Source organism: Pongo abelii, chromosome 22 (assembly GCF_028885655.2).
Source record: "Pongo abelii isolate AG06213 chromosome 22, NHGRI_mPonAbe1-v2.0_pri, whole genome shotgun sequence".
NCBI lineage: Eukaryota > Metazoa > Chordata > Mammalia > Primates > Hominidae > Pongo > Pongo abelii.
Window position 1 is genome coordinate 54,416,461 of NC_072007.2, and position 16,741 is coordinate 54,433,201.

The 16,741-nt window shown below is 44.3% G+C and overlaps 1 protein-coding gene across 4 annotated transcripts in view; it reads left to right on the forward strand.

Annotated features, from left to right (window-relative positions):
- The window catches only part of TRAPPC10 (trafficking protein particle complex subunit 10), a 96,018-nt gene that overhangs the window by 22,306 nt on the left and 56,971 nt on the right, over nt 1–16,741 (forward strand). The window contains exon 3 of one of the 4 annotated variants that reach the window (XM_063720825.1): nt 5,215–5,350. The exons of 1 other annotated variant lie outside the window; for it this stretch is intronic. In XM_063720825.1, the coding sequence (XP_063576895.1) occupies nt 5,215–5,350 (136 nt within the window). Of the gene's footprint in view, nt 1–5,204; nt 5,351–5,593; nt 5,613–16,741 lie in introns of those variants that run through there. 2 more of the 4 variants (XM_063720826.1, XM_054542613.2) reach the window with 2 other exon arrangements.

Genomic DNA, 16,741 nt, shown 5'->3' on the forward strand with positions numbered 1-16,741 from the left:
CTACTGCACCCGGCTAATTTTTGTAGTTTTAGTAGAGACAGGTTTTGCCATGTTGGCCAGGCTGGTCTTGAACTGCTGACCTCAACTGACCCGCCCTCCTCGGCCTCTCAAGGTGCTGGGATTATAGGCATGAGCCACTGTGCCCAGACTACGATGGTTTTCTTAACGAGACGTTGGAAAGTGGAAGCAAGACAATTATTTTGAATTAAAGACTCACTTTTATAGGAATGATCTGTGATTCTTCATGGTTAACCAGAATGTCTTAAAGGCACAGGCGTTTTGCAAAGGAGACATGTACTCACTTAGACTCTACCTTAAAGCAGAAGAACTGGGCTGTATCAGCCACCTTCTAAGACCCTCCCTCCACCCTGGCCCCTGTGCGTTTTCCGTAAGGACAAGAAGGTAAACAGAAAGATGGTGTTTAAAAATTAGGAGCGAGGTTAGATCAGCCGTCACCGTTGCTCTGTTGCATGTTTACAGTTAGTCGTCTGGTGACATACTCATAGGAAATCACTGGCTGGGAATCTTCTTCTTGGAAAACTTATTTCTTGTAAGACCAGATGTTACTTGTAAATATAAATTTGTGTATATGTAAATATAAATTTGTAAATTTGGATTTTGTCTTGTAACATAGGTAATCTGATTTTAACCAGGGTATACAGAATTTCCTGTTGTTATTTGTGTTTATGTAATTCTGATTCTCATAGCATTATTCCTTTCTGACCACCAGTTTGTGCCTTAGTAACATGAGGGATTAAGGTGGCTTTCTGGAGTTGACTTACCCAGGTGGATATAGTCTAATTTCTGTGCTGATTATAGTGTCTTACAAGATATGCATTTAGTTGCTAATATTTAATATAAAGAGTGTACAGAGTGTAAGAGAAAAATCGCTTAACATGTGAGGAGGCCCAGTGCTGTGAAAGAGAGAAAAGAGTTTAGCAAATGGAGTAATCTGTAAGGGCATTCTGATAGATAAAGGGGAAAAAAAAAGTGTGTTCATGAAACAAGATAATTTTGAGAAAAAAATTAAATAGAGAAACTATGCAGGCCCAGCATGGTGGCTCATGCCTGTCATCCAGACACTTTAGAAGGGTCAGATGGGAGCATCGCCTGAGCCCAGGAGTTCAAGACCAGCCTGAGCAACATAGTGAAACCCCTGTCTCTGTAAAGAAGAAATAAAATTAGCTGGACGTGGTGGTGCATGCCTGTAGTCCTAGCCACTTGGGAGGCTGAGGTGAGAGGATCACTTGAGCCCAGGAGCTGGAGGCTACAGTGAGCTGAGATTGCACCACTGCACTCCAGCCTGGGTGACAGAGCAAGACCCTGGCTCAAAAATAAATAAAAAGAAACTGTGTAGATTTAATGTTTGTATTCATCTCTTCCCCTTTCTGAAACTCCAGTAGATGGACTACATAAATACTAAACAAATAAATGGACTAAAAAAAATGGACCAAAGAAATGCTAAACAAATAGCTCTAAAGAACTAAAAAGGCAGACGTGCATAAAGACAGAGAAAGGAGGAGGCAGTGGAGGCTGGAGAATGTAGCTATGTTTTTGGGAGAAAGAGAAACAGGTGGAGGAATTGGGAGAGAAAGCTGAGGAAGTTCAATCCCTTGTGTCTTGTGGCTCCATGAGAGGAGGGGAATTTCTGACAAGGGACAAAGTGCCAGATCTTGGAAGGCCCGGGTGAAAGCAGGGCTGGAGATGGGGGTTGGCAGAGGTATGGACAGGGACAGTTAGACTCAGGGTCCCCACTCCTGTCTGTAGTGAAGTGATTGCTGTTATTGCCCACCCCCGCCGCCCCTCAGGTACCTGGAAAGTCTTTCTGTGGACAGAAGAGCTCCACACCCTCAGATCTGAGGCGCTGCAGAAGGCAAGGGAGAAGGGCCATTCTAAAACCAGTCAGCCTAGGTTCTGAACAGGGCACAGCTCTGCTCTGGGAACTCTGAGGCCAGATCCATGCTTCCTAGGCAAGAAAGTAGAGAACTTATCTCAGGAAAATTGGATGGCCCCAGGGAAAACACTATGTTTTTCAGAAACGACCTTGAAATTTAGGAAAGAAATGTGTTACCTTAGAGAAGATACGTCCACCTGAAACCTCAAGATGTGTCTTTATTGGAATAAGGGTCTTCGCAGATATACTTAAGATAAGGACCTCAATGTGAGATCATCTTCAATTAGGGTAGACCCTGAATCCAATGACAAGTGTCTTTATAAGAGGCAGAAGAGAAGACACAGACACAGAGGAGAAGACCTTGTGAAGATGGAGGTAGAGATTAGAGTGATGTGTCCATGAGCCAAAGAATGCTCAGGATGCCAGCAGCCACCAGAAGCTGGGAGAGAGGCAAGGAACCTCCCACTGCAGCCAGAGGGAACTAAGCCCACCCACACCTTGATTTCAACTTTCTGGCCTCATGAAACATGCAAGAATAAGCTAATGTCCTAAACCTCCAGGTGTGTGGTGGTTTGTGACAGCAGCTCTGGAAACTCATGCAGGAGGGCAGGTTGAGAAGGATGGAGTAGGTACTTGCCGTAGTTTGAATGTGTCCCCAAACATTCTTGCGTTGGAAACTTAATTTTTGCCCTCGTGAGTGGATTAATGTTGCTGTCACGGGAGTGGGCTCCTTATCACATGAGTGGCTTTGTTATCAAAGTGAGCTCTCTTTGGCTCTCTGGCTCTTGCCCTGTCACCATGTGATGCCCTCTGTGGGTTTTGACATAGCGAGAAGGTCCTCACCAGATGCTGGCACCTTGATCTTGGACTTCCCAGCCTCCAGACCTGTGAGCACAATAACTTTCTGTTGCTTATAATTTACCCAGTGTGTGGTATTCTGTTACAGCAGCGGAAAACAGACCAAGACATGGATGTGTGTGTGTTGGTGGGCGGTGAGGGGGAAGAGAGGGAGAGAGAGAAAAGCTTTTCAATACTCTTTGTATTGAAGTACTTAGCTCAGCACAGTGGCTCACACTTGTAATCCCAGCACTTTGGGAGGCCAAGGAGGGTAGATCGGAGTTTAAGACCAGCCTGGCCAACATGGTGAAACCCTGTCTCTTCTAAAAATACAAAATTAGCCAGGCATGGTGACACACGCCTGTAATCCCAACTACCCGGGAGGCTGAGGCAGGAGAATTGCTTGAACCGGGGAGGAGGAGATTGCAGTGAGCCAAGATTGCACCATTACACTTCAGCCTGGGTGACAAGAGCAAAACTCTGGCTCAAAAAATGAAATGAAATAAAATAAAACAAAATAAAATAATTACTTTGATAAAAAGTAGAAATTTAAAATTAATTGATTGGATCTAGGAAATGAAAACAATGGAAACAAAGTTTGCCAGATGCGTTAAACAGCTGTATAGCTGAAAAGCAAATTAGTGAGCTGGAAGAATTGAGTTTAGAGACTCGGGAGATCATTGCTAAAAGGAGTGGGAGAGCGTGGAGGAAAAGCTGGCTCTGGAGGATAAATCAAGGAGCTCCAGGATCCACCTGAGGGGCTTTTCAGAAGGAAAGTGGAGGGAACAGAGGACACGTGACATTTGAAGAATGGCTGTCAAGCTTCTCCCAGAAGGGAGTCGGGATACTGCAGGAGCCTAGTGAATGTCAAGCAGAATGAAGAAAACAAAGCAAACAGAAAATCATGCCAGGGTATCAGAGAGAAACAGAAGAAGAACCAAGTAGACAGTTTCTAACAGAACCATTTACAGTGCAACATAAAATACATTTACGAGCAGCCTCCCCACAGTCCTGAGGGAAAGTACCCTAGACCCTAGAATTCTTTATCATTCACAGTGTCATCAAGAGGGAAGACTCTGTCACAGCTTCCCACCCTGAGGGTCTTGCGTGAGCCACAGGTGCTGTGAGGTTTTTCCTCTAGGCCCCCGGGTGGCCATGTGGGGCCCAGGATGGCCAGGAGTTCTGTTCCATCACTTCTGTGTGCAGAAAGCCATTCGTGTCTACCCCAGAGTCCCATTCACATATGTTCATTGCTTGTCATGATATGGAGATAGGTGCACTGAAGTGAATACAAATATTTTCAGACATCAATAAGAACAGAAACCTTGTGACCCTCTGAGTAATTAAAGGATGCATCCCAATACGAAGGCAGATGAACCCAGGGATCCAGGGTGAGAGCAACGTCTGCCAGCAACATGACACGTTTTGCTGAAGTTAAGGTGTCACTTTTTAAAAAAAAATTAAAAATCTAAAATTTCAGATGTGTGTGAAGGAGAACAGAGAGAAGGGGGGGATAGACTTTAACTTTAGTCTTTGTAATAAAACCTTAAGTTACATACTGAGAATTAAAATGTAACCAACGGTAGAATAGAGATAGATGATAAGACTTTCAAACCAGCGGAGAGAAAAGATGGAAAAAGAAAACTTGATTAATCTCCCAAAAGACAGGGAAAAGTAGAGCTGGCAAGTAGAAAATGCACGTATTTAAGCATCAGCATAGTCACATTAATGATGGTTGGTTTTAAGTTATTAAACACAGCATCCTTAGATTGGATGAAAAACAAAATCCAGCTATAACATTCAGAAGAGGCGCAGCTGCTAGAAGCGAGAAGTACAGGCATGGCACAGAGATCCATGCGGTGTGGTTCACGGTTAGAAGCATCGTTAGGCCGTCACTGAGAGCCTTGGATGAGATGCAGGGGACGTGTGGGATTTCTTGATGGGTTCCTTCTTCTTGGGTTGAGAATAAAGTAGAGGTTTGTACTGCTATTTTATTTGTGCTCTGCAAACAAAAATCTGTTATCTTTTCGCCAAATAACTTTGTTTCTTGGATAAAATACAAGTTGTTCCAAAAATACGAATGCAACCCTAAAGCTTTCGTAAGTTAAAACTGCACTTGGGACATTTGGGACATACTTTTCTTCTTTTGTAGTGACATAATTATAGATTCCGTTACACTGAAACCCACCGTCGAGTCTGTAGTGGCCCTGGTTAAATGCAGTACTTGGAAGAATGTATTACTGTGCCTGTGTCCTTGAGGAAAATGAAAGATTTTGTGGAAATGGAGCTTTGACCTGTTCATGTGAACTGTGTTTAAAATAATTCATAGAACGTTTTTGAGCAGAATAGCATAGTTATGATTTGGGGTTAATATATATGCTCTGAACTCGTGGATACGGTTACATTATTTGTTGTTCTGTTTCCCCTCTTCTGATGAATGTTGTTTAGTTGTTTTCTCAGTGACTTCAAACAGTTGTTTACAGGTCCTATGGCCGGGCTCCGAAGATGATTCACCTAGAGTCTAACTTTGTTCAATTCAAAGAGGAGCTGCTGCCCAAAGAAGGAAACAAAGCTCTGCTCACGTTTCCCTTCCTCCATATTTACTGGACAGAGTGCTGTGTGAGTACCAGTGACGGGAAGAGGACGCACTGTGGGATAGGGTTGAAAATGCATGGAGAGTGCTGTGTGAGTACCAGTGGGGGAAGAGGACGCATGCTGGGATGGAGTTGGAAAGGTGTGGAGAGTGCTGTGTGAGTACCAGTGACGGGAAGAGGACGCGCGGTGGGATAGGGTTGAAAATGCGTGGAGAGTGCTGTGTGAGTACCAATGGGGGAAGAGGACGCATGGTGGGATGGAGTTGGAAAGGTGTGGAGAGTGCTGTGTGAGTACCAGTGAGGGAAGAGGATGCGCAGTGGGATAGGGTTGAAAAGGTGTGGGTCTAGCCTTTGTTGAGGCAGCTGTAATTTTTCAAATTTACTTTTTAACATACTCTGTTATGGGTTGTCCCTTCATTCCTCGGCCAAGTGCGGGACTTGCTGTTGCGTGTTTGCGCCCTGGTCTGGTGTGCTGTGCTCACCGTGGCACCGAGCGCGGTCGTGTTCCCATGTCTCCAGTCTTGTGAGCTGTCTCACTGTGCCCCACGGCTGCCGGGCTTAGTCTGGGCTGTGTTTGATCATGACTTTCAGCTTTGTTTTCATGACCCCCGTGTCCCCGTCGTGGATCCATTGTCCTTGGTCATCTTGTTTCTTCTGCTTGTTTGTGACCCCACTGAGGCTAGGACCGTGTCCTTCCTCCCTGCTGCCCTGCCTGGGCAGGAGGCGCCCCGTGACTCTCCGTGGAATGAGTGGGCCTCAGCCCTGTGGCCGCCGCAGCTTTCACTTGTATTTTCCGGTTGTGGATTCATGAATCCAGAAAGAACCTTTTCATTCTTGACACACTTCTTCTGTCGTGAACTAATAGAAAATTCTGTGCGGCATTTCTTCCTGTATTTTGACTCAAATAAAGCAAGATTTAGCAGCATAGAAAGTACATAGATTATTACACACTGTGACATTGTAGCCTAAACCTGAGGCACAGAGGTGTTGGTGATTTTAATGAGACAGGAACTGTAAGTCTGCACCTGGTTTTCCTCAGACTTCACCTCATGCACCCTTTCTCTGCTGACTTTGCTCCACCTCCTTTCCCAGGGGCTCCACACAGTGAGTGAGGACACACGTGAGGAGTTTTCCACCGGGGAAGCCTCTGCCGGAGACTCTGTGCCCAGGGTTTTCACCAGGCTGCTCCGTAGGCCCCCTCTGCCTGGCGTGCCTGAGAAGGACACTGTCTCTGGCCTGCTGTGCCAGCTCTTCTCCCCATAACCCCTGGTTGTAATGTTCCATTTGATCACTCCTTCAGGAGTTGTCCAGTTTCTCCCTGGTGTGGGGCTGTTGTCCCCTTGCGATCAGTAATCTAACTCTGGGGAAGCACTGTGAGACGACATGAGTGTCCTGCCCCTCACCCAGTGGTGATTCTTTCCTGAGCCAGTCTTTACTAAGGGTGCTAACCTTTCCACCCACCTCCGTCAGCCCGTCCCCTATTCTGGGGAGCACCCGCAGGGCCTCCTGTTCAGGCAGTGGTTAGAGTCAGTCACCTTTACTGATGCTCAGGTTGTCCCAGATTTGGCCATCAAGAGTCACTTCAGACTGGCACCTGTGTTCTTTTGAGCACTTTCTAATCATTTATGGCATACCAGGATGTTTTAGGTTCTGGGAGCTCGTTGCCCTTGTGCTGGAGTCAGCCGCGTCTCCATGGAGCCCTGGTTCCTCTGGCAGCAGGTGTGCTTGCTGCCATGGGGGCGTTGCTGCCTCTCCACCCTTTCAGCAGACAGAGCTGATAGGGATGTGCCTTAGACATCATGAACTGGGCCGGGCATGGTGGCTCACGCTTGTAATCCCAGCACTTGGGGAGACCAAGGCGGGTGGGTCACGAGGTCAGGAGTTTGAGACCAGCCTGGCCAAGATGGCGAAATCCTGTCTCTACTAAAAATACAAAAATTAGCTGGGCGTGGTTGGCACATGCCTGTAATCCCAGCTACTCGGGAGGCTGAGGCAGGAGAATTGCTTGAACCCGGGAGGTGGAGGTTGCAGTGAGCCGAGATCGCGCTACTGCACTCTAGTCTGGGAGACAGAGCAAGACTCTGTCTCAAAAGAAAAAAAAGAAATCATGAACTGATACTGATGCGTCCAATTTTATAACCTGGAGGGCTCTTTCTTGCCTCTTATTTATTTCTGCTCTCACCAACATCAACAGATCTCTGTATTTGCTCAGTGCTACAACGTGCATAAGATAGTTTCAGAATTGCTACACCCACGCCGCAACTAGGAGCAAACCTACTGAGAACAGCTCCAAACTTGCAACTAAACTTTTCCTTTTGGACAGTGTGTATCATAGTGTTTATTAACGTCTCCTTCAGCTTCATCCTTCTCAGGGTTTTTATGGTTACTCTTGCATGTTTAATTTAGGTATTTTTGTTGTGATCAAACTAAGTTTATAAATTCCCATATGCAGAACTAACATCTTGATCACGTTGAGACATACTCAAGAGCAAGGGCTGCCTTTCCTTTTGTGCAAGTCTACTTCTGTGTTTTACACTTTATTTTATTAGAGATTTTTAAAAATTCTCTCTCTCTCTCTTTTTTTTTTAAAGACAGGGTCTTGTTCTGTCACTCAGGCCAGAGTGCAGTGGCGGGTTCTTGGGTCACTGCAACGTCAACCTCCCGGGCTCAAGTGATTGTCCTGCCTCAGCCTCTTGATTGAGTTGAGACCACAGGCATGTGCCACCATGCCCAGCTAATTTTTTTGTATTTTTTGTAGAGATAGGGTTTTGCCATGTTGGACAGGCTGGTCTTGAATTCCTAGGTTCCAGGGATCCACCTGCCTCCACCTCCCAAAGTTCTGGGATTACAGGTGTGAGCCATGGTGCCTTACAGGGTCTTGCTCTGTCACCTAGGCTGGAGTGCTGGAGTGCAGTGGTGCGATCTTGGTTCACTGCAACCTCCACCCCTCTAGGCTGACGCCACCCTCCCACCTCAGCCTCCCAAGTAGCTGGGACCACGCCTGGCTTTTTTTTTTTTTTTTTTTTTTGGTGTTTTTAGTAGAGATGGGATCTTACCATGTTGCCCAGGCTGATCTCAAACTCCTGGCCCCAAGTGATCCTCCTGCCTCAGTCCCCTGAAGAGCTGGGACTACAGGTGTGAGCCACTGCACCCAGCCGCCATAGTTCAATATTGAACTATATTTATTTGCATTGCTGGTATAAATCCCACTTAGTCATAGTATTATTTTCTTAATGGGGTATTAGAGTCTATCACTTCAATTTTATTTAGGAGTTTTTGCATCATAATTCACAAGTGGTTGATCGGTAACTTTTGTTTTATGCTCTTTTTATGAGGTTTAGGTATTGATGTTCTATGTAATTCATTAAAATAGTTTGAAAGTTTTTACTTACTTTCTGTTTCTGAAGTCATTTATGTAGCACTGGAGCTACCTGGTCTCTAAGGTTTGATGGAATTTTGGGAAACTAGCTGGGCCAGGTACTTTTTTGTAACTCTGATGAAAATTGGTCTGTTTCAGCCATTTGCTAATTTTGATAAACTGCATTTTCTTGGAAATTACGTATTTCAGTTAAGTTGTAAAACTTACTTTCATTGAGGTATATGAAGTGGTCTTTCTTTACTTTTTTTTTTTTGAGATGGAGTTTTCGCTCTTCTTGCCCAGGCTGGAGTGCAGTGGTGCGATCTTGGCTCACTGCAGCCTCCGCCTCTTGGGTTCAAGTGGTTCTCCTGCCTCAACCTCCTGAGTAGCTGGGATTACAGGCATGCGCCACCACACCCTGCTAATTTTGTAGTTTAGAGACGGGGTTTCTCCATGTCGATCAGGCTGGTCTCAAACTCCCGACCTCAGGTGATCTGCCTGCCTCAGCCTCTCAAAGTTCTGGGATTACAGGCGTGAGCCACCACGCCCAGCTTTTTTGACTTTTAAAATGTGCTGTCAGTAATTATTTTCCCATCATTATTTATTTATTTATTTATTATTATTTTTTGAGACGGACTCTTGCTCTGTCACTCAGGCTGTAGTGCAGTGGCGCATTCTCGAGTCACTGCAACCTCTGCCTCCCAGGTCCAAGTGATTCTGCCTCAGCCTCCCAGTAGCTGGGGTTACAGGCGCCTGCCACCATGCCCGGCTAATTTTTGTATTTTTAGTAGGGATGGGGTTTTACCATGTTGGCCAGGCTGGTCTCAAACTCCTGACCTCAGGCTATCTCCCAAAGTGCTGGGATTACAGGCATGAACCACGGCGCCCAGCCCCCATCATTATTTCTTATTTTGTATATTTGTGCTTTCTCTCTTTCTTCCTTGATTAAATTAGCTAGTTCGATTTTTTTCCCTCCAGAGAACCAGGATTTTAATGTATTCATCTGATTTATCGTTAGTCTGTTTTCTACTCAAGTTTCTACTTTCATTTCTATTATTTTCTTCTTTTTGTTTTCTCATGGTTTACTTTGTTCATTTTTTAGTTTTCGGGAGTTTGAAATGCATTTATTTTCATTCTTAAATTTTTATTGATATAGGTCTTTAAAGTTAGGAATTTTTCTCTGGTTACTACTTTAAATATATCCCATTGTTTTATCATTATTTTTCAGAAATTCTCTATTTTTGATTTGTATTTCACCCTTTCATTAAATAGTTGTTTAACAGAAAGCTTTTTAGCTTACAGAAAAAAAAAGATTAAAAAAATTTTGTTTAGGAATTTCTAGCTTTATTGCATTGTGTTCAGAAAGTGTTTATATTTTTGCTTTACGAAACTTATTTTTAAAATTTTATGAATTTGACAGTTGTGTGACCTAATAAATGATCAGTTTTTTTTTGACATTTCATGTGTGTTTGAGAATGTATGTTCTGTTTCCAGATTGTAATGTTAAATATCCACAAGACCTATCTTACTGCTTGTGTTGTTTAGGTCATTTATATTTTGAATTTTGTCCATTTGACCTATCTTTAACTGATAGTGGTATGGTAAAGTCTTCTGTTAGTGGTGTGTTTCTGTTTCTCTTGCATCTCCTGTAGTTTTTGTTTTGTATAGGTGGTTGATGTATTATTTGGTGCTTAGGTGTTTACAACTTTACAGTTTTTATGGAGTGAAATATGTCATTTACAGAATGGCTTCTGGGCAGTGTATCTTGCTTAGGGAGGCCTTGTCTGTCTGAAGAGAACTGATTTTCTGTATTTTATTTTAATAATTTTGTAATTTATGTCTTATATTGGGACCTGTATAGATTCGAATTATTTATATATATTAGGAGCTGTGGGAGTTGAGGGTCTAATTTTACTGTCTGAGTGCATAGCAAATTGGTCTAACACCATTTCATAATAGTGTGTCTTTTCTCCACTTACTGGGAATGTCACCTTTATTTTAAACCAACATCCTGTATGGACAGTATTCTAGACACTTTGGTTCTATTGATCATTGTCTATCCTGTGTCAGAATCAGACTTTTAATTTTTTTTTTTTTTGAGATGGAGTCTTACCCTGTTGCCCAGGCTGGAGTGCAGTGGCTTGATCTTGGCTCACTGCAACCTTTACCTCCTGGGTTCAAGCGATTCTTCTGTCCCAGTCTCCTGAGTAGCTGGGATTACAGGCGCCCACCACCACCTCCGGCTAATTTTTGTATTATTAGTGGAGACAGGGTTTCACCATATTGGCCAGGCTGGTCTCAAACTCCTGACCTCGTGATACACCCGTCTCGGCATCCCAAAGTGCTGGGATTGCAGGCGTGAGCCACCGTGCCCGGCCTATTACACTTTTATAATATGTATCAATATCTTTCTTTTAAAATAAACCTTGTGGCCGTCTAGATTTTCCCTTCCACATGTCGAGTGTCCAGATTTATTTTCTGAAGATGGCTGTAGCAGCATACCCATCCCACATGCTCCTCTCTATGTGACAGTGACTTTCCCTTGTTGAAAGGCTGGGCCTGTGTTTCCTCCAGTTGAATCTGGGTGGGCCTGTGACTGTGGCAGAAGCAACACTGTGATGCTTGAGAGGAAGTCCTAAAAGATAACGTGCCTTCTGCTGGATTCTCTCGGGGTGCTTGTTCTTAGATCCCAGCCACCATGCTGTGGGGAAGCCAAGCAGCCCCGTGGGAAGGCCACTTGCAGGTGTTCAGCCTGCCCCAGCTGAGTCCCACTGTGTGTTTCAGCTCCCAGCCTCAACACGCCGCTGACACCAGGTGGAGCAGAGACCTTGGTTCCCACCAAATCCTCTATAGGTTGTAGATCTGTGAGCAAAAGAAAGTTTTACACCACTATAGCTTGGAGTGGGCTGTTACACAGCAGTAGATAACCGGAATATCAGTTGAAAAAGAGAAGGCTGGAGGCATTTTGGTTGGGATTGCCTTGAATAAGTTGTTAATTCATTTGAGAAGAATTTTAATCATGAGTCTTCTTGAATCAGGGAATGTGGTATGTATGTTTTTCCATTCTTTATGACTTTTTTCTGCCCTTATTTTTCATAAAAGTTTTACATTTTTATTGTTAGCTTTAGCTTTTGTGGCCATTTTGAATGAGACTTTTTTTTCTTAAAATTACATTCTAATAGCCTTTTTTTTTCCAAATCTTGATTATCGTCTATTTAAAAAAAGGAGTAAGTTGATAATATTTAGGATTTTAGATTTAAAAGTAAAACTATTTGTTATGTTGAGTAGTTGCTTTAGGATTTATAGAGTACATCTGTAACAGCATAATTCTTCCTTCAAGTAATATGAATTATATTACTTGATGCATGATATAAGAACTTTGTGTCATTGATTTGTTTTCTCCCTCTCAGCCTTTGTTATTGTTGTCATACATCTTCTATACATGTTAAAACCCCATAGTACATTGTTACTATTTTTTGCCTTAAACAGTCTGTTATGCCTTGGAGAGATTAAAATGGAAAATCATGTCTTTTTTTTTTTGGAGACAGAGTTTCGCTCTGTTGTCCAGGCTGGAGTGCAGTGGGGGTGATCTCAGCTCACTGCAACCTCTGCCTCCCATCCCAGGTTCAGTCGATACTCCTGCCTCATCCTCTGAAGTAGCTGAGATTACAAGCGTCTGCCACCACGCCCGGCTAATTTTTTGTATTTTTAGTAGAGATGGGGTTTCTGTCATGTTGGCCAGGCCAGTCTTGAACTCCTGACCGCAGGTGATCTGCCCACCTGGGCCTCCTAAAGTGCTGGGATTACAGGTGTGAGCCACTGCACATATTTACCCACCCAGTTTCCATTTCCATTGCTGTCTGTTCCTTTTCTTTAAAATCCCTCCGCCTCCCGGGTTCAAGCAATTCTCCTGCCTCAGCCTCCTGAGTAGCTGGGATTACAGGTGCACACCACCACGCCCAGTTCATTTTTGTATTTTTAGTAGAAACGGGGTTTCACCTTGTTGGTCAGGCTGGTCTCGAACTCCTGACCTTGTGATCCGCCTGCCTCTGCCTCCCAAAGTGCTGGGATTACAGGCGTGAGCCACCGTGCCTGGCCTTTGTTGCTGTCTCTTCCTTTGTGCAGATCCAGGTTTTCATCTGGTCTGGATTTCCTTCTGGCTGAAGGATTTCTGTAACATTGCTTGTAGTGCAGGTCCGTTATGGTAAGCTCTTTCGGCTTTTGTACATTGGGAAAGTCTATTTTGCCTTAATTTTTGAAAAATATTTTCACTCGTTAGGGAATTCTAGGTTGACAATTTTTTTTAAAGATGTTTCACCTCTTTTGGGTTCCATTGTTTCCCATGAGGAATCTTTCATTATTATTTTTGTTATTTTGTACATAAAGTGGCTTTTTTTCTTTGCATTTTAAGATTTTTTCTTTTTCTTTCTTTTTTTTTTTTTTTTGAGACAGAGTCTCGCACTGTTGCACAGGCTGGAGTGCAGTGGAGCAATCTCGGCTCACTGCAACCCCCGCCTCCCGGGTTCAAGCGATTCTCCTGCCTCAGCCTCCTGAGTAGCTGGGATTATAGGTGACCGCCACCAGGCCCAGCTAATTTTTTTTTTATTTTTAGTAGTAGAGACGGGGTTTAACCGTGTTGGCCAGGCTAGTCTCGAACTCCTGACCTTGTGATTCGCCTACCTCGGCCTCCCAAAGTGCTGGGATTACAGGCGTGAGCCACCACGCTGGGCCAAGACTTTTTTCTTTATATTGGTTTTTAACAGTTTGATTATGGTATACTTTGGTGTAGATTTCTTCGTATTTCTTGTACTTGGGGTTTGGGGGTTTATTTTTTTTCTTTTTTGTGGGGGTGGATATGACCTTTATTGAGCATATCCACCAGAGAGAAAATAATGTTTGTACAAAACCAGATGTTTGTTACTATAACTTCTGCATCACAATTAAAATCCGAGCAGTTTTTAAAAAACAGTCAACTCAGTCAAAACCCACTGCTTCAGAATCAATAGCTTCTTTGAAGCCACAGTAACACTTAAATATGGTTAAGACTCGAATGTAGAAATTTGGTTGGTTGGAAAGCTAATTAAACTTCTAACTTGCTTAAATAGAATTACAGAAAGGTAAAATTGTGTTTTTCACAGAGATGCAGTCCACTGGAATCACCAGCACTGGACAGCTGGTAGAGTATTTAGAGTCTTGAGAAACAAGGAATCCAGGCATCCTTTAGACAGTCTGCTGTTGTCCCTTCTTCCCAGTCAGAGATTTGTGGGTGTGTGCAGTGACACCACCAGCAATTGTAGCCTTGACAAGAGACTCCAATTCTTCATCTCCAGGAATAGCAAGTTGCAAGTGACGAGGGGTGACACGCTTTACCTTTAAGTTTTTTTTTTTTTTTTTTGAGATTGAATTTCGCCCAGGCTGGAGTGCAATGGCACGATCCTGGCTCACTGCAACCTCCGCCTCCCGGGTTCAAGCGATTTTCCTGCTTCATCCTCCCGAGTAGCTGGGAGTATAGGCAGCCACCACGCCCAGTTAATTTTGTATTTTTAGTAGAGATAGGGTTTCTCCATGTTGGTCAGGCTGGTCTTGAACTTCAAACCTCAGGTGATCCTCCTGCCTTAGCCTCCCAAAGTGCTGGGATTACAGGCATAAGCCACTGCAGCCGGCCACTTTTAAGTCTTTTGATGCGTTTCCTGCCAGTTCAAGTCCCTCTGCGGCGAGGTACTCCAGGATGGCTGTGTTGTACACAGTGGCAGTGGCGCCCACACATCCATGACTAGCCGTCCTAGATTTCAGGTGTCGATGAATACGGCCCACTGGCAACTGCAAGCCGGCTCTGCGAGCGGGAAACCGCCTTTGTCTTGGCCTTTCCGGAGTCCTTCCCCACCTTACTGCCAAGCCATTTTGAATTCTGCTGAAGCTCAAGCAAGCAAGGCAGAGAAAGGGCTAATCAGACCCATGGCGAGATCCCACCACCTACTCCTTCAGTGCACTGTGATTCAAACTGCCTGGGGTTTATAGTTTTGATCTAATTTGGAACATTTTTATTTTATTTTATTTTATTTTTGAGACAGGGTGTTACTCTGTCACCCAGGCTGGAGTGCAGTGGCACCATCTTGTCTCATCACAACCTCTGCCTCCTGGGTTCAAGCGATTCTTGTGCCTCATCTTCCATGTAGCTCGAAGTATAGGCGCGTGCCACCATACCCGGCTAATTTTTGTATTTTTAGTAAAAATGAGATTTCGCCATGTTGGCCAGGCTGGTCTCAAACTCCTGGCCTCAAGTGATCCCAAAGTGCTGGGATTACAGGCATGAGCCACCGCACATGGCCTGATGTAGAACATTTTTGGTCATTGTTTCCTCAGATTGTTTTTCTGTTGCTCCCTCTCCTAGGGATTCTGTGTGTGTGCGCTACATGTAGTTCCATAACTCACTGATAATCTGTTGATATTTTTTGTAGTCCTTTTTCCCTTTTTCTTGGTGTTTCATTTGTGTAATTGCTGCTGCTCTGTCTTCCTGTTAACCTTTTCTTCTGCAGTGTCTAATCGGCTCTCATTCCACTTAGTATATTTTCATTTTAGATGTTGAGGTTTTCATCTCTAAAAGTTCCATATGGGTCTTTTTCTTAATTAAGTATCTTCCATGTGTCTTCTTCACTTCAGTTCACTACCTTCTTCAACATATGAAATAACTAAGTGACAGTAGTTACTGTAACTCTTTTAATTGCTTTCTGTGTCATTACTGGGGCTATTTCTATTGACTGATTTTTCCTTTTGAGTATAGCTTTATGATTTGATAGGTCTGGAGCAGTGATCAGTCCAGGACAAATTATTCCTTACAGCCGAGGCAAGACGGTCTTGAGTTCCTCTGGTTTTCCAGACTGGCCTATGGGGACAGCTCTGTTACCTGCCCTGTGTGACTGCCAAGCATGGGTGCCTCTGATCGTGTCTGCGGGTTCTGTTCCAGCAATGGGTGGTTCCTGCATGCACTTACTCATCAGTTCCCTGTGGAATACTCGGGGGCCCTGTGCCGGTCTACGTTACTCACTGTGTTTCTCTCCTCTCCCAACACAGTCCTAGGAAGTCTAGCTGTCTTGATCTCCCTGGCCTGGGCTCTGTGTCCTCAACTCAGGGAGTCTGCCAGCTTCCCCTCTGTCCCCGCCCGCCCTCCCCACCCTCTGGTGGGCACCCAGAGGGCTTGCTGGGCTTGTTTCCCATCTCTGAGTGTTGAGGGGAGGAATCATTGTCCTTTGTTCCTTGGTGTCCTGGTCTTGAAAACCACTGATTTCATGTTTCTTGGTTTTTGGTGTTTCGTTTTGTTTTTTGTTTGTTTGTTTGTTGTTGTTGTTGTTGTTTGAGACAGAGTCTTGCTCTATCATCCAGGCTGGAGTGCAGTAGTGAGATCTCAGCTCACTGCAGCCTCCACCTCCTGGGGTCAAGCAATTCTCCTGCCTCAGCCTGCTAAGTAGCTGGGATTACAGGTGCACGCTACCATGCCCAGCTAATTTTTGCATTTTTAGTAGAGACGGGGTTTCACCATGTTGGCCAAGCTGGTCTTGAACTCCTGACCTCAAGTGATCTGCCCACTTCAGCCTCCCAAAGTGCTGAGATTACAGGTGTGAGCCACCATGCCCACCCTGTGTTTTTTTTTTTTTTTTTTTTTTTTGGTTGGTTCAGGCGGTGGTGTAAATCTAGTCCCTGTCACTTCATCTTGGCTAGCAGTTCACTCATTGATTTCTAGCTTTTGATGGAGTGTAATCTATTACTATCATAGTATTAATAATTAATATTGATGTGCAGATTGTTCTGAATTTGGCTTCTGTACTGATGTACTGAGAATGTACTGATTCTTTGAGTACTCTCTGGGCTCATCCCTCCTCTTGCTTCATCTCAGGGCTCAGCCCTGGCTCCTTCCAGTGGGAAACTGTATTTAGAAGTCAGGACCTGGAGCTAGGGGAGAGCTTTGCTGGTGAGCTCTCAGTGGGCATGGCTAGAGAACACATGTGTGTACACCCACACGTGTACGTGCACACATTTACAGCTGTATTTCGTGTGTAGCTG